Source organism: Spermophilus citellus, assembly GCF_964194105.1.
Source record: "Spermophilus citellus genome assembly, chromosome: 12".
Taxonomy (NCBI): Eukaryota; Metazoa; Chordata; class Mammalia; order Rodentia; family Sciuridae; genus Spermophilus; species Spermophilus citellus.
In genome coordinates, this window is record NC_138198.1 from 1,301,944 (window position 1) to 1,322,778 (window position 20,835).

At 41.6% G+C, this 20,835-nt stretch overlaps 1 protein-coding gene across 7 annotated transcripts in view; it reads left to right on the forward strand.

Annotated features, from left to right (window-relative positions):
* The window catches only part of AUH (AU RNA binding methylglutaconyl-CoA hydratase), a 173,229-nt gene that overhangs the window by 125,602 nt on the left and 26,792 nt on the right, over nt 1–20,835 (forward strand). The window contains exon 8 of one of the 7 annotated variants that reach the window (XM_081262867.1): nt 17,894–18,022. The exons of the other annotated variants lie outside the window; for them this stretch is intronic. Within the exon in view, the coding sequence (XP_081118993.1) occupies nt 17,894–18,007 (114 nt within the window). The 3' untranslated portion in view covers nt 18,008–18,022. Of the gene's footprint in view, nt 1–17,893; nt 18,023–20,835 lie in introns of those variants that run through there. 7 annotated transcript variants of the gene reach the window in all.

Here is a 20,835-nt window from a genome sequence, read left to right on the forward strand (position 1 = left end):
ACTTCAACAGTGATTCTGTTGAGAAAGAAATTAGGAAATCATTCCTTTCATAATAACCTCAGAAAAAAAATTTGTGGAATTAACCTTGCTGTGGCCCTCTCATCTCTCTCCGAGCCACAGCCATTAATTAAGGAGATACCATACAAGAGGCAATGGGGGATGAATAAAAGAGTCTAACAGACACACAGAGAGAGAAAACGGTGGGGCCAGGTGGGCACTGCTCTCTGCTAGAGATGTAGTGACCCTAAACTAGCTCAGCACATTTATTATATAAGTTTCATAAAAAGCTTATTTGTGGGAAAATGGGCTATCTGAAGGATTCTCTCATCTCTGGGACTTGGTGCCTAAGCTCAAGGACTCAACTGCTAACTGCTCTGTGCCTTTGCATGTAACTTCCGCAGGCCAGCATCACTATAACAACTGGGCTGGTTCCCAGCACAGCACAGCCATGATTCAAGTCACCACTCTCCACATAACCTAGCCAAGAGGTTAAAGATCTCTAAAAGGAAAATTATAGAGCACTGAAGGAAAAACTGAAGAGGGCCCCGTAAGATGGGAAAGACGGCTCCATGTCCTTGGGTAGGCAGAATTGATATTGTCAGAAGGGCCATACTACCAAATGCAGGATACACAGTCAGTGCAGTCCCCATCAGAATGCCAATGCCGTTCTTCACAGAACTAGAAAAAAGCAGCCCTTAAATCAGGAGCTCTTCACTTCATCCGCATGGAGTATTTTGTTGAGGATGCTCAGTAATGTAGGCTTTCTAGTTGAGAATTCTTTTCTTTTTGTTTTTTTTTTTTTTTTAAAGAGAGAGTGAGAGAGGAGAGAGAGAGAGAGAGAGAATTTTTAATATTTATTTTTCAGTTCTCGGCGGACACAACATCTTTGTTGGTATGTGGTGCTGAGGATCGAATCCGGGCCGCACGCATGCCAGGCGAGTGCGCTACCGCTTGAGCCACATCCCCAGCCCCGAGAATTCTTTTCATTTTTGTTTATCATGGAAGGTTTTTATCATTTCTCTTCGGTGCCACTGAATTTCATCTTCAAATCTGAAACTTAATTTTGCTGGATATCAAATTCTTGGTTGGCATCCATTTTCTTTCAGAGCTTGAAATATATTATTTCAGGACCTCCTAGCTGTGAGGGTCTGGGCTGAGATCTGAATTGGTTTCCCCCTCTATGTAATTTGACTTTTTTTCCCCTCTCACAGCCTTTAAGATTTTATCTTTATTCTTTGTGTTAGTCATTCTCATTATAATGTGTCTTTGTGCGGGTCTGCTGTAATTTTGTACATTTGGGGTTCTATAAGCCTCTTGTAATGTTGTTTGGTTTACAATGTTGAGGTATGTTCCTACTGTCCCTAGTTTTTCTAGTGTTTTGAACATGAAGTTGTGCTTTATTTTGTCAAATGCTTTTTATGCATCTATTGAGATGATCATGTGATTCCTGTTTTGATCTATTAATATGATGAATTTCGTTTATTGAGTTTCGTATCCTTATGAGGGATCCCCAACTAGAACAGTTTTAACAGTATACTGTATTGTAATGGAAGTTATGTGACTGTGATCTTTCTGTCACAGGACAGGTAGTATGTGTGTGTGTGTGTGTGTGTGTGTGTGTGTGTGTGTATAAAACGTGCATACACTAGACAAAGAGATGCTTCACACCCTGGGCAGGACAGAATGGGATGGCATGAGATTTCACAAGACACTCAGAAAAGCAGTTTTGAAATCGTGAAGTAATTATTTCTGAAATTTTCCATTAATATTTTTGGATTTCAGTTGATCATGGATAACTGAAACCCCAGAAAGCAAAACTAAGGATAAGCTGGGTATCGTGGCACATGCCTGTAATTTCAGTGGCTTGAGAGGCTGAGGTAGGAGGATCACCAGTTCAAAGCCAGCCCCAGCAAGTGAGGCACTAACCAATTGAGTAATAGCCTGTCTCTAAATAAAATATAAAATAGGGCTGGGGATGTGGCTCAGTGGTTGAGTGCCCCTGAGTTCAGTCCCCGGTAACTGAATCTAAAAAGGCAATAGGTGTGGGTGCATATATTCTTGTTGTTATATTTTGTGAATTTTTTTTTTTTTTTTTTTGCTGGCATAGATAAAGATTTTAATTGTTTTGTGGTATGATTTATTTTTACTTTGGGTTACAGTGGGAAGGAAGGTTATTTGTCATGTTTTTCTTTCTTTTTTTTTTTGAGATATGGTTTAGAGTTCTGAAAATCTGACTAGATATCAGATACATTTCATTACAAAAACAATCTGTTTCCAGTAACTTAGAGTCGCTTCATCTTGCTTGGCCATGCTTTGCAGAAAGGCTCCTTCACTTTCCTGCTATCAAACAGTTATTATCAAAATTTTCTTGTACTGGCATTTAACAACATGGAATACTTGGTTGTTTTCTCAGGAGAAATGATTTTAATCAGTCTGTTCACAGTAGTTTTAGTCACTGTGCAGTATCACGCGTGTTTTAATTTGTTCATTTTGCTGTTTGTTTTCTGTTTAAAGTTTTTTGTTTGTTGGTTGGTCTGTTTAATTAGACTTCTCCACGAAGGCAGATCCCAAGCAGGAAATCTCGGAAAGTGTTTGGTGGGAGCGTGGCACATGGTCGTGTCACCTCTGCCTAGGTTTTGTGATTTGTGATCAGTGCCAGGTCTTTCATGGCTCTAACCTCCTCCTGCAGTGCCAGCCCTCAGGACTCTGGGAGAGGGTGGAGGTGGGCTCAAGGCAGAGTGGGGTGAGGAACAGGAGGCGACCTGCAGGTGCCCTGGAGAGGAGGCCCAGGTGTCAGCGTCTTTCTGTCTGGCAGGCCTGTGGTGCCATCCATTTCTCTTCAGTGCCACTTACTTAGTGGGAGCTGAGGTGTGCAATTTTATCTTGAAGGTTTCTGCCATTGTCATCGCCTTTGATACCAGAGGTGGGTAGTGATTTATTGTCTCTTTTGTTCTACTTATCAGTTATAGTCTTCTCCCCCTCCAGGACTTGTCCCCTCAAAGGGGAGCTACATATGTGAGGAGCTGTGCGGCTCTGGTCCCTTCTAGTAGATGTGGCTTGCCTTTAGGGAAAACAGGCGAGCTGCAGAACCAGGCAGTCACATGGGTGGGTTGGTTCCCTCACCTCTCTGAGTCACTTGGTTTTCTCATTTGTCAAATGAGGATAACAGTGGCTTCCGAATTCTTGGAGATATTATAAGAAATGATGTGTTCAATTACATAGTACATAATCGTTTCTCAATAAATGACCATTATCTATCTATTCATAATGCACTTGCTCTGCCAGAATCTTTAAATTTTCATATTGTGACCTTCTTTTGATAAGGAACGTTAAAAGTATTCATGCCTTCATCTGCATGCATTGTTTGTTTACATTTTTTAATCAGGAACCTTTTCCTATGTTATAACATCTGAAAAACTGTGAGAATATACAAATGTCTTGTGTTTATAGCAGAGAGAAGACATCTAGATACTAAGGATTTTCCACTGTATCTTGAACCCTTTATTATAATCCTCATTTAATGAAAACCTCAAGGTCCCTTTTCCCCCTCCTCAAAAAATGCTGTGTATTGAGCGGGGGTCTGTGTGTGTTAGGCAAGCACTGTGTATCCCCAGTGTCCCCAAGGTGTGACAGAATTCATCGCTACAATTGCTTTGTTCTATTGTAGAAAGGAAAGAATGACCATTGATGTATGGTTGTCACTTTCCTTTACTTTTTATGGGTAGTGGGCAAGTAGTGTGTGTTTTCCATGTGATGGAAATACAAAGAAGTCTAAAAAGCAGTGACTTCCACATTATTCTTTTTACTTTTCTTCCTTTAGTATTTTTTTGAAAATAAGTGGTTAACATATTCTCTTCATCTCCTCCTTGAGTTTGAAAGAATGGAGATGATTTTGAACTTTTGGGAAATACCCTTGGAATGTTCTCTTGGGAAAACATTCCTTTGGGGTAAAAGAGAGATGTTAGTAGAAGAGATGCCCCTTGTAGTGTGTGTTGCTTAATCAGCCATTGTTCTTGCAGTAGCAGCCCCTAAAGTGATGACCTGGTATTCACAAACCCAGAGTCATCCACACTGCAGTGGGGGCTGGATGTGTTGACTCTGAAGTCATGGGATGTCATCTCTTAGGTTGTTAGAAGACTGTGGCTTCCCTCTTGTACCTGGTCTCTTGAATTGCTCAATTTGCGAATACTGTATCAAGAGCCAAACCTATGACATGGCTCACTGGTGCAGGACAAGAAGGGAAAGACCCTGGAAGCAGAGGGCTGGGGTTCCCTGAGAGACTCGGAGCCAGAAGAACCAGCCAGACTCTTTGTGGATTCCTGACCTGCAGAATCCATAAAAGAAGTAAATATTTATTGTTTTAAACCACTAAATTTTGGAGTAATTTGCATTGCACCATATATGACTAATCTTATTCTTACCATGTAATTGTTAAGCATGATGAAACTATATCTTCTGAAGAACTTTGTAAAGACTACATGGTTTTTATTCATTATCATCTTCATGATTGCGTGATTGGTTTTCAGCATTTAAGATATTTTCTTTAAAAATGCAAAGTAGTGGGGATCCAACATGGCCGCCGGCGAGGAAGCAGCGATTCCAATGTCTCCACATTAACGGGATCAGAAAGACCCATTGGAACAGCGGCAGTCTACCTACTGAGGAACTTCTAGCAAAATTCCGTTAAGAGGGGACCTGCCGGGAATTGGTAGGTTTATTAGAAGTGTCAGTTTGTCCCAGACAAGTGGATCTTGGCCGGCCACGCGGGCGTGGAGGTCCAGTCCCGCAGCCACCAGCCGCTTCTGCAAGTGGCCAGCGGCCCAGAGCGGCGCGGCCCGCCCAAACCCGCAGACGGCACCCGCCATACCGCCGTCCCAGGGAGGCCCTGCTCTCGCTCTGCGAACGGCCACCACGCCTGCCAGGCTCGTAGCCACGCGGCCGCAGCTGCCCGGCTCTACAGGCGGCCCCCCGGCGGGTGCAGAGGTACAATCCCGCGGCTACCAGCCGCTTCAGAAAGCGACCGGCGGCCCCGAGCGGCGTGGCCCGCCCGAACCCGCAGACGGCACCCGCCATCCCGCTGTCCCGGAGAGGCCCTGCTCTCGCTCAGGGAACGTCCACCCCGCCCGCCCGGATCTTAGCCACGCGGCCGCAGCTGCCTGGCTCTACAGGCAGCCCCCGGCCGCCCGGCGCAGCGAGAAGTGTCCCCGCCTGGCCCAGCAGACAGCCCGTGCCCTCCCGGCTCTACTAACAGCCCCGCCCACCCAGCGAACGGCTCCCCCCCCCCGAGACAGCGTGAAGGGAATCTAACCAACCCTTTATGAAATAGCGAACTGGGAACTAAAACCAGAGATTGTGTCAGACCAGAGACAAGCCAGTTCCACCCCTCCCTTCGGACACTCCAGCAAGGAGCCAGGGGCCCGCCATAGCAGAGAGGGGAAGTCACCAAAATTCGGCCAAAGAGATTCCTTCCCAGCGGAATCTACTTTAGCAGGTGTGTGACTCCCACCCACACCAGATACAAACAACCGGGAAACTTCAAAATCTTTCCGTGGGCGGGACCGTAAGGGCCAAAGGACTCTCGACCCCCAACTCCCCCTACTGCCAGTGACGAGGGCATGACTGTAGGGGCAGAGGGAAGCAGAGAAGTCTCCCCACCCCCAAATCCCCCAACCGCGAACTGAGAGGGTGTGACGGTAGGGGCGGAAGACACTCCAGACCCCCAACTCCTCCTACCGCCAGCAGTGTGGTTGTGACTGTAGGGGCTGAGGGAAGTAGAGGGGATCCTCGACCCCCAACTCCTATTACCACCAGCAGCGACACCAATGGTCTTAGCTGCCAGATTCCGAAGGTGTGCCCACCAAAGGGGTCCGGAAAAATTAAACAATTGACTCCCAGACTACAGCTCCACAGCACTGGGGCTTAGATGAATGACAGCAAGAGTGCTCAGTAGTTAGGGAAATAAAGCACTCGGTGGGGCTGAAAGTGTAACCAAATCCTTGGGGAATTGCCTCCGGTGAGCAGGACCTGGCTGGCTGGCAGGAGGAAGGGGAGGAGGGGCCGTAGAAGTGAAACGGCTCTGGACCAACAGGATTGAGAGACTCCCAGGAACCGCCTTACAGGGATTGCTGTTGACACATTGAGGGCAAAACTCAGCCCGGAAGGCACAGCTTTGCCTATGGGAAGAGAAGAAAATGGATCTCTAAGACCTAATTTTATTTCCTATTTCATTTTAATTTTTTCTCTCCCTTTTCCCTCTCTCTCTCCCCTTCCAAGTTTTACTGCTCTTTCCATTCTCCTCTATGCTATCTATCTCCCTCTCCTTCTTTCTTTTCAAGAGCACCTACCTTCCCCTTCCCCCCAACTTTCATCCCAAGCATTACGTCCTCCATTTCAAGTAACTGTCTAAATACAAATAGGTGTGCGCCCTCCCCCCGCGCCTTCAAGGTAGCCGGACCTGCAATCCACCAGCAGGTCAGGCCCAGCAACCTGGGAGTGGCAGAGCCGCCCCACACGCCTGCAAGGTAGGCACACCTGCTACCAACCAGCAGAACAGGCCCAGCGGCCTGCCAATGTGGTAGGCACAGTGCCCCAATTGGAGGAGGAGCAGAGCCCCTGCCCGCGCCTGCGCGGGAGACTCTGCAACTATACAAGAGTAATACAAATATATAGGGTGAAAATTCAACAACACAACAGTCTCAGTAAGCAGAAAGAAACGCGAACAGTATGAAGAGACAAGGAAAGAAAGGACCACAAGCAATGCAGGTCAACTCAACATTAGAAGAGGTAATATCTGCAGCAGATGGAATGTCAGATAAAGAATTCAGGAGATACATGCTTCAGATGATCTGGAGTCTCAAGGAAGACATTAGACAGCAAAATCAGACAATGAAAGATCTCTTCAACAATGAAATACATAAACAAATCCAGGAAGCAAAAGATCAACTATACAGGGAGATAGAAGTTATAAAAAACAAACAGAAATCCTAGAAAGGCAGGAAGCAATAAACCAACTTAAAAACTTAATTAAGAATACTACCAGCAGAGTAGAACACTTAGAAGATAGAACATCAGACAATGAAGACAAAGTATTTCAACTTGAAAAGAACATAGACAGCTCAGCAAGACTGTTAAGAAACCATGAGCAGAACATCCAAGAAATATGGGATAACATTAAAAGACCAAACTTAAGAGTCATTGGGATACAGGAAGGCACAGAGCTCCAAACCAAAGGAATGAGAAATCTATTCAATGAAATAATTCGAGAAAACTTCCCAGACTTGAAGAACGAGACAGAATCCCAAATCCTAGAAGCCTACAGGATGCTGAAAGTGCAAAATCATAAGAGATCCACACCTAGACACATTATAATGAAGATGCCCAACATACAGAATAAGGAGAGAATCTTAAAAGCTACAAGAGAAAGGAAGCAGATCACATTTAGGGGTAAACCAATCAGGATAACAGCTGATCTCTCAACACAGACTTTGAAAGCTAGAAGATCCTGGAATAACATATTTCAAACACTGAAAGAAAATGGGCTCCAACCAAGAATTGTGTATCCAGCAAAATTAAGCTTCAAGATGGAAGATGAAATTAAAACCTTCCACGATAAACAAAAGTTAAAAGAATTCGCAGCTAGAAAACCATCTCTTCAAAAAATCCTTGGCAAAACATTACAGGAAGAGGAAATGGAAAATAACAATGAAAACCAACAGTGGGAGGAAGGACAGTAAAGGGGGGAAAATAATCAAATAGGAAAACAAACCATATTCAGTAACATAAATAAACAAATATGGCTGGAAGGATAACCCATATCTCAATAATAACCCTAAATGTTAATGGCTTAAACTCACCAATAAAGAGACACAGGCTAGCAGAATGGATCACAAAACATGACCCAACAATATGCTGCCTACAGGAGACGCATTTGATAGGAAAAGACATACATAGACTGAAGGTGAAAGGTTGGGAAAAATCATATCACTCATTTGGACTTCGGAAACAAGCAGGAGTGTCCATACTCATATCAAATAAAATAGATTTCAAGCCAAAGTTAATCAAAAGGGATAAAGAGGGACACTACATACTGCTCAAGGGAACCATACACCAACAAGACATAACAATCATAAATATATATGCCCCAAACAATGGTGCAGCTATATTCATCAAACAAACTCTTCTCAAGTTCAAGAGTCTAATAGACCACCATACAATAATCATGGGAGACTTCAACACACCTCTCTCACCACTGGACAGATCTTCCAAACAAAAGTTAAATAAGGAAACTATAGAACTCAATAACACAATTAACAACCTAGACTTAATTGACATATATAGAATATACCACCTAACATCAAGCAGTTACACTTTTTTCTCAGCAGCACATGGATCCTTCTCAAAAATAGATCATATATTATGTCACAGGGCAACTCTTAGACAATATAAAGGAGTAGAGATAATACCTTGCATCTTATCTGACCATAATGGATTGAAACTGAAAATCAATGATAAAAAAAGGAAGGAAAAATCATGCATCACTTGGAGAATGAACAATAGGTTACTGAATGATCAATGGGTTATAGAAGACATTAAGGAGGAAATTAAAAAATTCTTAGAGATAAATGAAAACACAGACACAACATATCGGAATCTATGGGACACATTGAAAGCAGTTCTAAGAGGAAAATTCGTTGCATGGAGTTTATTCCTTAAAAAAAGAAAAAACCAACAAATAAATGATCTCATACTTCATCTCAAAATCCTAGAAAAAGAAGAGCAAAATAACAGCAAAAGAAGTAGAAGGCAAGAAATAATTAAAATCAGAGCTGAAATTAATGAAATCGAAACAAAAGAAACAATTGAAAAAATTGATAAAACTAAAAGTTGGTTCTTTGAAAAAATAAATAAGATCGACAGACCCTTAGCCATGCTAACGAAGAGAAGAAGAGAGAGAACTCAAATTACTAGCTTACAGGATGAAAAAGCAACATCACAACAGACACTTCAGAAATACAGAAGATAATCAGAAATTATTTTGAATCCTTATACTCCAATAAAATAGAAGATAGTGAAGGCATCGATAAATTTCTTAAATGATATGATCTGCCCAGATTGAGACAGGAGGATATAGACAACCTAAACAGGCCAATATCAATTGAGGAAATAGAAGAAACCATCAAAAGATTACCAACTAAGAAAATCCCAGGACTGGATGGGTATACAGCAGAGTTTTACAAAACCTTTAAAGAGGAACTAATACCAATACTTTTCAAGCTATTTCAGGAAATAGAAAAAGAGGGAGAACTTCCAAATTCATTCTACGAGGCCAACATCACACTGATTCCTAAACCAGACAAAGATACTTCAAAGAAAGAAAACTACAGACCAATATCTCTAATGAACCTAGACGCAAAAATCCTCAATAAAATTCTGGCGAATCGGATACAAAGGCACATCAAAAAAAATGTGCACCATGATCAAGTAGGATTCATCCCTGGGATGCAAGGCTGGTTCAATATACGGAAATCAATAAATGTTATTCACCACATCAGTAGACTTAAAAATAAGAACCATATGATCATCTCGATAGATGCAGAAAAAGCATTCGACAAAGTACAGCATCCCTTTATGTTCAAAACTCTCGAAAAAATAGGGATAACAGGAACATACCTCAACATTGTAAAAGCAATCTACGCTAAGCCCCAGGCTAGCATCATTCTGAATGGAGAAAAATTGAAGGCATTCCCTCTAAAATCTGGAACAAGACAGGGATGCCCTCTCTCACCACTTCTGTTCAACATAGTTCTCGAAACACTGGCCAGAGCAATTAGACCGACGAAAGAAATTAAAGGCATAAAAATAGGAAAAGAAGAACTTAAATTATCACTATTTGCAGATGACATGATTCTATTCCTAGCAGACCCAAAAGGGTCTACAAAGAAACTATTAGAGCTAATAAATGAATTCAGCAAAGTGGCAGGATATAAAATCAACACGCATAAATCAAAGGCATTCCTGTATATCAGAGACAAACCCTCTGAAATGGAAATGAGGACAACCACTCCATTCACAATATCCTCAAAAATAATAAAATACTTGGGAATCAACCTAACAAAAGAGGTAAAAGATTTATACAATGAAAACTACAGAACCCTAAAGAGAGAAGTAGAAGATCTTAGAAGATGGAAAAATATACCCTGTTCATGGATAGGCAGAACTAACATCATCAAAATGGCGATATTACCAAAAGTTCTCTATAGGTTTAATGCAATGCCAATCAAAATCCCAACGGCATTTCTTGTAGAAATAGAGAAAGCAATCATGAAATTCATATGGAAAAATAAAAGACCCAGAATAGCAAAAACAATGCTAAGCAGGAAGTGTGAATCAGGTGGTATAGAGATACCAGACCTCAAACTATACTACAGAGCAATAGTAACAAAAACAGCATGGTACTGGTATCAAAACAGGCAGGTGGACCAATGGTACAGAATAGAGGACACAGAAACCAACCCACAAAACTACAACTTTCTTATATTTGATAAAGGGGCTAAAAGCATGCAATGGAGGAAGGATAGCATCTTCAACAAATGGTGCTGGGAAAACTGGAAATCCATATGCAACAAAATGAAACTGAATCCCTTTCTCTCGCCATGCACAAAAGTTAACTCAAAATGGATCAAGGAGCTTGATATCAAACCAGAGACAAGGCAGCTGATAGAAGAAAAAGTTGGCTACGACCTACATACTGTGGGGTCGGGCTCCAAATTCCTCAATAGGACACCCATAGCACAAGAATTAATATCTAGAATCAACAAATGGGACTTGCTCAAACTAAAAAGTTTTTTCTCAGCAAAAGAAACAATAAGAGAGGTAAATAGGGAGCCTACAGCATGGGAAGAAATCTTTACTCCTCACACTTCAGATAGAGCCCTAATATCCAGAGTATACAAAGAACTCAAAAAATTAGACAATAAGATAACAAATAACCCAATCAACAAATGGGCCAAGGACCTAAACAGACACTTCTCAGAGGAGGACATACAATCAATCAACAAGTACATGAAAAAATGCTCTCCATCTCTAGCAGTCAGAGAAATGCAAATCAAAACCACCCTAAGATACCATCTCACTCCAGTAAGATTGGCAGCCACTATGAAGTCAAACAACAACAAGTGCTGGCGAGGATGTGGGGAAAAGGGTACACTTGTACATTGTTGGTGGGACTGCAAATTGGTGCAACCAATTTGGAAAGTAGTATGGAGATTTCTTGGAAAGCTGGGAATGGAACCACCATTTGATCCAGCTATTCCCCTTCTGGGTCTATTCCCTAAAGACCTAAAAAGAGCATGCTACAGGGACACTGCTACATCGATGTTCATAGCAGTACAATTCACAATAGCAAGACTGTGGAAGCAACCTAGATGCCCTTCAATAGATGAATGGATAAAAAAAATGTGGCATTTATACATAATGGAGTATTACTCTGCATTAAAAAATGACAAAATTATAGAATTTGGAGGGAAATGGATGGCATTAGAGCAGATTATGCTAAGTGAAGCTAGCCAATCCCTAAAAAACAAATGCCAAATGTCTTCTTTGATATAAGGAAAGTAACTAAGAACAAGAGTAGGGAAGAAGAGCATGAGAAGATGACTAACATTAAACAGGGATGAGAGGTGGGAGGGAAAGGGAGAGAGAGGGGAAATTGCTTGGAAATGGAAGGAGACCCTTAGGGTTATACAAAATTACATACAAGAGGAAGTGAGGGGAAAGGGAAAAAGAATACAAGGGGGAGAAATGAATTACAGTAGAGGGGGTAGAGAGAGAAGAGGGGAGGGGAGGGGGGATAGTAGAGGATAGGAAAGGCAGCAAAATACAACAGACATGAGTATGTCAATAAGTAAATCAGTGGAAGTGTAACTGATGTGACTCTGCAATCTGTATACGGGGTAAAAATGGGAGTTCATAACCCACTTGAATCAAAGTGTGAAATATGATATATCAAGAACTATGTAATGTTTTGAACAACCAATAAAAAAATAAAATAAAATAAATGCAAAGTAGTGTAAACAACTCATAAAGACAGATAACATCCGCAGATACCAAAGTATTAAATTTGATTTCTCATATCTGTAGTCAGATGGTTTATCTTGTAAGTATGAAATGCATTTCTAACAAAATCACCCTATCAAAATAATCAAGTGTTTTCTTTCAGACTGTCTTATGTATTTAATATTTATTTAACCCCACAATTATATCCATATTATACATACATCATACCTATTACATAATAGCAAAAAGGTAGTCATCTCAAAAAGAAATATCCAGCTGAGTCATAATTTTGTGATGTACTTATAGATTCTAATGATGTTAAATCAATCATATATGAATAACGTAACATAATTTGTAATATTTAATAAAAATTATTAAAATGAAAAAATGCAAAAATACACGTGTAGGAGACATGGTTGCAGAGGCACTTTTACGACCCAGTGTACTCAGTGTGGGAGGAGGTTTGTGTGGAAGGCTGTTAGGAAGATCTTGGCTTTGGTTAAGTTTACTGATTCCACTTTTCTTGTGTGGGGAACAGCTGCATTGTAAGATGATCATTTGGTGTCTAGATGTTCTCCTTTGTGTGACAAAAGTCACCTACATTGTAGAACACCTCTCTGCCTCTAAACATCTGCTGGCTCTTTTCCCCTTGTACTAAGCAGCATCCTTACCCAGACAAAAGAATTGTGGGGATGTGGAAACCTTTCATCTTGGATGCATCATTGAAACACTGGGCACATTGAAATGAACTGTCAGTCCTGTCCAAGCTTTGCTTTTTCAGGAGAAGCCAACATTGCCACCAGGAGGGAAGTCATGAGAGCCTGAGAGGTTACCAGACTCTCAGGGCAGGAGACTCTGCACCTGTGCTGTTTAGTACTGTGCCAACTGGCCACAAGAGGCTGTTTAAGTTTAAATTAATTAAAATGAGTTGAAATCAAAGCTTGGATCACACATGTCACATTTCAGGTGCTCATTGCCACATATGCCTAGTGACTTCCACATCAAGCAGTATAGACAGACCATTTCACCATTACCTTCACTTGACTGTTAAACCGAGCCATTCCTTCTGTTGCTTCATTTAAGGTGGAAGTTGTAAATGAGTTGACTGGTCTGGATTAAATCACTTGCCTGCCCACTGGCTGTACTGAAGTATGAGAGAGGGTTGGTCAGGAGCAGCCTCCAGAAGACCCTTGAAGCTACCAGGGTAGCACTTGAGTTCTCAGCCTCCTAATTGCTGTATGGTGGAGGGGCAGGCAGTGCTGGTAGTAGATCTGGGTGGACCAAAAGGGATAGATGCACACCCTACAGTCTTTAAAATAGTTTTAAAGGTAAAATTCATCATGTAGATAACAGCAAATGAACAGTTTTTCAAAAGTTAAAAAAAAAGACAACCTTGCCTGTGGAGATGGCTTTATATAAAGCCCCAGGTTTGATCCCCAGCACTTGGGGGTGGGGGGTATAACAGTGTTTCATTAAATGTTTGTTGTAAAAATGTACATATATCATTTAAATATTAAGGATAGTTCTGTAATAAATAAAATTAACACTTGAATGAGGTAATGGTTCAAAGGGCTTTTGGTAAATAAGTATTGTAACTAAAAAGCTATATCAAAAAGGTTTTAATTTTTTTTTTGCCAGACTGCTTAACTTGCTCTGGAAAAAAAATGTTGATGTCCACCTTGTCTTCCCCTGCCTTGATTCTTAAAAAAAAATTTTCAAGTTTTTCCTAAATGCTACTTTAGCATAAGCCTTGTAGATGAAGCTCAGACTGCTAAATTTTCAGGTAGTTTCTACACAGTGTGGCCACTTAGGGTTTTCTCCTCACATATTCCAATCCCATCTCATCCAATTCAAATTTTTCTTCTTTTTCTTCTCCCTCCCCTGCCTGTTGCCTGCTCCCCTGCTCGCTCTATTTCATTGCTTTACAACATACTAAAAGTCTGAGGGAATAGCAAGTATTGCAACACTTGAAACTGTGGTCACAAATTAAAGGTTAAATATTTTTAGGGTTTTTGTATAATCATGACAGTGTCTTATAAGACTGGAAAACAAGCCTTGTTAGCTCACATAGCTCACTCCTCTTTGACCCTGATGCTTTCATTGTAAAAGTGAGAGGAACTCAGTTTTCTGAGCACTGAGCCCTGACCTACCCAGAAGGCTCTTTGCTGAAGTGCTCTGACAGAGTCCCACAGGAGTCAGTCGTAAAGGGCATTAAACTCCAAAGCTGGCATTTTACTGAGGTTTCCTCCACAGTTCAAGGAAAAAATAACCTCAACTGGGGCTTCCTATTTATTTATGAGAGGCGATTCATAAGTAATTCAAAAGTGATGTTTACTTGTAGAAGTCAGAGGTCACTTCTAATCATATCAATAAGTACCCTTAATGCAGTGTCTGTGCCTTTCAGCTTGAAAATTTGTTATAAGTGTCCCCCTTTGTTATTAGTGCCTCTTTTCCCATGAAGTCATAAGGGAAGGGAAAAGGTGATGAATAAGAAAAGAAACAAGTGTGGCATATTCCACCTTTGAATTTACCAAAACATACTTTATCACCCTAAATTGTGTTCCATCACTTACATATTTTTATTGTGAAAAGTAAAGCTTACTTTAGATCATTTTAATGTGTAAATTCAACAAAGGGAAAGTAGTATCTGAATTTGGTATTGTTTTATACTTCTTGTTGAGGCTTTGGTCTGGGAGGAGGAGTGCTGAAGTCTTAGATTGCTGCTAGCTTTCCCATGGCATTGAAGGTCTGCATGCCCAAGAGGCAGCAGAGAATACAGAAGGTATTCTGTGAAACATTGTCTTTCTTGCCCTCTCTGGCAACAGCTTGCTGTGGTAAAGCCTCTGCAGATAGATATTGCTACTTAAAAATGTTTGTTTTGAGTAGTATAATCTCAGGTGACCATTAGGTAGGGAAAACTTTTTTAATGCCCTCTCAAGATATTTGATTAACTCCTGAAGAATTATTAACAGTTATATGCCATTTCAAGTATATTTGCATTCTTCCAAACAATACACTAGTGTGGAAGCATTTGTTATATGATTAGATTAGTTCTGCCATTTGTGACAGTGCTTGCTAGTTGCCTACCCATTTTCATTTTCCTTGAGTAATACAGCCCCAGCTGAATTCTCAATGCTGTGGCAAACAGTCAGCAAAGAGACTACATTTGCAACCCCTCACAGCTACCTGTGGCCAAGTTCTAGACCGTGAGATAGATGGAAGTAGATGTTGGCTGGGGCTTAGTCAGTGGAGCACTCTCCTGCCCTTATCCCTTTTTTTTCATTCTTGGTACTTGATTACAGACTTAATAGCAAGACTTCAGCAGCCTTTTTGTATCATGAGCTAGCAGGGAGGTTAGAGGGTGCAGTGTGAGAAGAGCAAAGAAGAAACACTGAGCTCAGAAATCTATTTTCTGACTTCATAGAGTAGCCACACATGATCTTTGTGTAGCCTTACAAAAACTGATCCCCAAATTTTGATTTGCAAAGTCCAAGTTTCAATAAAGTAGTTAAAGCAAAGTAGTGAAATTGTAGATCTTGCTAAAGAGACTGGATTTAGTGATGTGGACAGCAAAGGAGATGAAGACCTGGTGACATCACGTGGTGAAGTGCTGACTACCCAGAAGCTTGTTCCCTATGTTCATCCTCGGTGCTCATCATTGCTGGGAAATAGAAGCTTTGAAATTCAATATTAAACTTAAAAGAATATGCAGAAAGTGCCATGAAATTGTAGCTATTGTAAGCAATCTTGATTGCCATTAAGCAGAAGTGTTATATTTTAAAATACAGCTCCACTGAAAGGAACCAGGGTCTGGGGAGGAAATGTACAACAGGAGCTTGATACATTGTGCACTACCATAACAGGAAATTATCAGAGACTATTTGAGTCTTGTCAGAAAGACTTAAGAGCCAACCTGAGTAATTTACCACTGGCTGAAGATGGGGTGGTTTAAGCTTCAGGGAAGGTAATGGCTTGGAATTGTCATGTATCAAATAGGTCAAAATCCTTAAGCTAATGATACTCAGCAGTTAAAAACTGGTCACCTTTGGAGGATGGTAGGGAGACACCCTTTAATTTTGAAAAGTAGAAAATAAAGAAAAACAGCTTTTCAAAGACTAATTACAAACCCATTTTTGTATTTTTGGTATATCACAAACAAAAGAAATAGATACCCATTTAGAGTATTTTCTTTTTTTTTTTTTTTTTTTTACCTTGTCTGTGGTTCAAAGTTGTCTACTTTGAGAATCTTAGTACCAAACAAAGAATTTGCTTTGAGTTTGAATAGTTAGTAGATAATTGACAGTTCTGTTCACCCTGCACTGCATGCAGCTGCTTCCTGTTACCCCAGCTCCAGGGAGCAGCAGTGACCCCCACCTCCCTCCCTCCTTGTACGGTGAGGCTTTTGTTTGTTTGTTTTTTCCATTTAATAAGTGGTCAGTTTAGAAATTCTGTGTTTATTGTGCTTAGAATTACTGGCATTCATCATTTATCTTTAATACAACTTTTCGTTTATTTTAATTATATTTATATTATCTGTTTAGTGCCACATAAAAGGAAACAGTTTGTACCTGATACTTTTGTTTTCTCTGCACACACATACTCCCTGATGAATTCATTTAAGTATTAAATATTTAGGTACTTGATGTTTAAAATGCTAAATACTCTGCAGGAATCATGGTAGACTATTAGGTAGTAGTTTAATGTAGTATCTGAATTTGGTAGTGTTTTGTACTTCTTGTTTATACTTTTGCCCAACTATTTTATCAGTATTTGGGAAGATTGATTGGAACTTTTGGATAGGCTAAGAATACAATATTATTTTTCTCATTTAGAATGATAGGTTCTCAATATCCATACCTATCCAAATAGTTTATAATTGGTAGGTCTGAAAATATATACACAAAAATTACTCGAGGAAGTGGGAAAAGCACTTTCTGTACATTATTTCATAAGATCTACAGAAGCGGGTTCCAGCAATCTGTGATTGTACTCACAAAGCTCTCTTCCTCCTTCCTGTTTTAGCTCAGTCCCTCCATGACTTTGATTTCAGTCACAGCTGCTCCATTCAGAAGCTAGATTTTCTGCCTCACGCTGTCGTACCCACCTCGTTGGATCATCAGGCCCATGGATACTCACCCTCCCAGTCGTCCCTCCTTTCTTACAAATTCAGCTTAAGATTCCATGGTACTTTGAGATCATTATTTCCTTGTGAAGGACCTTAGCTAGCTTCCCACCAATTTTGTAGGGAAATTAGAGGGATTAAATTGGTTAATACCCATGAAGCACTCAGGATAGTTTATGCATGATTATTACATAGCATCTGCTCAATAAATGTCAACTTCTGCTCTCACCCACCCCCCACTCTTTTGTACTTATCTAAGTAAAGTTTTAGCTTATTTGCTTAGGCTGGGCTGACCCCAAATACCTAGCAATTGCTGGGGGTGGGGGAGATAAAATTATTCATCCTCTGATAACGTATCTCAAATGTCATTTTGCCTTGCATTTCTGCCATATTTTCCTAGTAAGTCTAACTTTCCCACTTTCTAAGAAATGTGTTCAGATCTTTCCTCATTTCATCTATGCTTCAGATGTTCTTGGGTTCACATAACAGGAAACACCTTGAAATAACACAGAAGTCGCAAAGTGGGGCACCTTCATGGTTGGTGAGTTTAGCAGCATGGTGACATCTTTCTGGTGCACCATCTTCAGTGTGACACTTTGCTCTTGTAAGCTGCTGTCATGGTCACCATGTGGCTGGCTACCATCGCTCAAAACATCTCATGTAGATATGACAGCATTCTGGATGAGGGCCCGATTATTCCTGTGTTCTTTGTTTCAGTGGAAACCCAGTTTGCTGAACGACCCCTGCAGACTCACCTTCACTGGCGGACCAGTGTGGCGAAGGGTGCTGGGGAAGGAGGCGTGTGAAGCCCGGTTGGCCCTAACCGAGTAGCGCGTCCTCTCTGTTGCTGCCACTTTACTCCTCCTCACTGAGCACTTCTCACGACCCTGCTGACCTCTCTGCTTTTCCCTGTCCACTGTCTACCTGGTGGTCTAGTCCAGGCCCCTTGCTTTGAATGCCCTTTGTATGACACTGTTCATTAAGAAACATTAGCTAATCCACATCCAGTCCCACACTTCACCACTCCATTTACGTGTGTCGAAGACATCTTAACCTAATTTGATCAGCATACACCTCCTTTTTCTCTGTTTTTCCAATGTCAGTAATGTGGGACGCTCTCACACTTGAACCAAATATTTTGGCTTTAGATTTTGACTTTCCTTTCTCCCTGCATTCTATTTCAAAAAGCACTTATCCCAAGCCCCTCTGCATCAACCTCCCTAAACTGCCCAGTCTCAGCCCAAGCCACCATATTGCACCCTCCTATTCAGCACTTTGCTTTGATCTGCCCCCATAATGTGTTCTCTCTCAAGCTTACAATGACTCTTTTTCAAATGCAGATTGAATTATGTCACTTACTGCCCAAAACCCTTTACTGCCCTTGTATCACTTTGCTAAAGTAAAATATAAACTTTTGCCCAATATATCTAAGCTCACTTCCTACCACTTCCTCATCTATTCCTGTGAGCCTCTTTTAAATGTTCCATGTTCTGCCTCACCCTCAGGCCTTCACACCAGCTGAGGTCACACTGATATTCTTTATGATCTTTCTATGGCTGCCTGGTTGTCATTCAGAATTAGCCTCTTTTTCCAACAGGCCTTCTTAGCTGATCCAGTCTAAATCAGCCAGCCAGTATATTATCCCAGAACCTGGCCCTACATGAAATGGTATCTGTAATACTTCTCACAGTCTCCTGTTCTTTTGTTCATGTGCTTGTTTCTTGCCCTTTTCCTTCCTTTGCTGCCTGTAGGATGATAAGTTCCATAAGATTAGTGATGGTCTATCTCATTTACTACTATGTGTTCAGCACCTAGGACAGTACCTGGCAGGTGTTAAGTTACTCAACCAGAAAGTTGTTGATTGAACAAATCGCTTTTATTTGCAAAATATAAAACGGATAAGCTCCTATTCAACTTCATCTATTTGTAAGTTAAAGAGGAACTACTAACCATGTTATTGCATCGTTCATGGTTTCAGAGAGCAAGCAGTAGAAATTCTTTGGCTATCATAACTGAACAGAACATGTATTATAAGCTTCTGGAATTGGTAGGTGAATAGAGAAGTCAGCTTGGAGTCCCCAGTGGAACCCAGGAACCTTGGAAGTAGATAGCGTGCACATCACTGTCCTTGCCTTGCCTGAGAGTCGGGAAGTTGCCACTCTGCAGGGTCACCCATACAGACTGTCAGTTCTGGGAATAACACTCACCTGGCCAGAGCTGGCTTAGGTGCCTACCCAGCTGTGCCAGAGCAGTGTCTGGCTCCCTTGGCTTCATTTACGGAAGTCTCTGCTAACTGAACTGTGCTCCGTGGAGGGAGAGGGGCCTGGAATCTCCACAAGAAAGACCAAGATTTTATCAGGGGAAAGCTGCCAAAATATGGCCAATGTTCAGAACATTCAGGTAACTCATTTTAAAGTTTCTCTCCGAGCTTGTTGATGTCCTGCCACAAAGTGAACACACCTACCTCCTTCATCCTCTGGGTAATATGACCTTAACTTCCTCAGACTCAAATCTGCATTAGAAGATGACAGTTCCCCACCTTTAGTCAGGAACTGCTCCCAGGTGCTCCGAGCCTTCTTATCCACATCAGAGTAAACCCCAGGTCCTCATGGGCCCACAAGACCCTTAAGATTGTTCTTTGTGCCTCAGCCATACTAGCTTCCCTGTGGCCCACAGGATCTGTGCGCCACATGCGTCTCCTGGAGACACATTACCTAGACCCAAGCGGGACACCTTCTTCCTCCTGGTGTGGTTCCCAGGTTGCCTGCTCAGAGCCCTCCCTGGCTGCACAGACTGTGTGCACCCCACTCTACTCACTCTCCTCTTATTGTCTGGTGGCACGTGTGTGCTGACTGTGGGGCCCTCAAGGCGGTGTAGGGCTCCAGGGCAGGAGCTGCCTTCCCACAGCTGTATATGTTTCCCTGTATCCGAAACAGGCTCCTCCACACTGAAGCTTCAGTGTGCATGCTTGTTAAATGAATGGACAAAGGTGTTGTTTTCTTTGAAATTAGTTCCAAAAGAGGATTTCCAAACTCGTTGTGAATAACAGGCATACAGAATTTGAGGTAATGATGATTGCGACTACTCATTTGGGCATATAAATTCTGCTTCTTTATTTTGAAAGAATCCTCTCCTACCTCGTGTTTTTCGGCAGTGGATTGGGAGTGCTCTTATGTCTTCAGCTGATTCTGGGGGCCCTTAGACATGCAGAGACACAGGTCCTGCCCTCGACTGTGTGTTGACAGAGCCAAGGCAGGAGCCCTACATGCATCTGGCATTTTAGAGTGTCCACACGTCAGAAGAGGGAGGATTAGTTTCCAAGACCCTTCTGTCCTTCACACGAGTGGTGCTGGTGTGGAGCGCAGTCTCTGCTGCCAGTCAGGACATGTGTGAGTCACACACCACATGAAGGCCTTTGGGAGATGACGAAGGGACTCTGAAACAGTTGCTTTTTTGTGAGAGAAGAACATGCTATAAATTCATTGCCCCTAGAAATATTTGAGATGGTTGTAGTTGTTTATATTTGTTTTTATTAAGAGAGAGAATTTTTTTAATATTTATTTTTTTTAGTTTTCAGTGGACACAACATCTTTATTTTTATGTGGTGCTGAGGATAGAACCCAGCACCCCGTGCATGCCAGGCGAGCGTGCTACCGCTT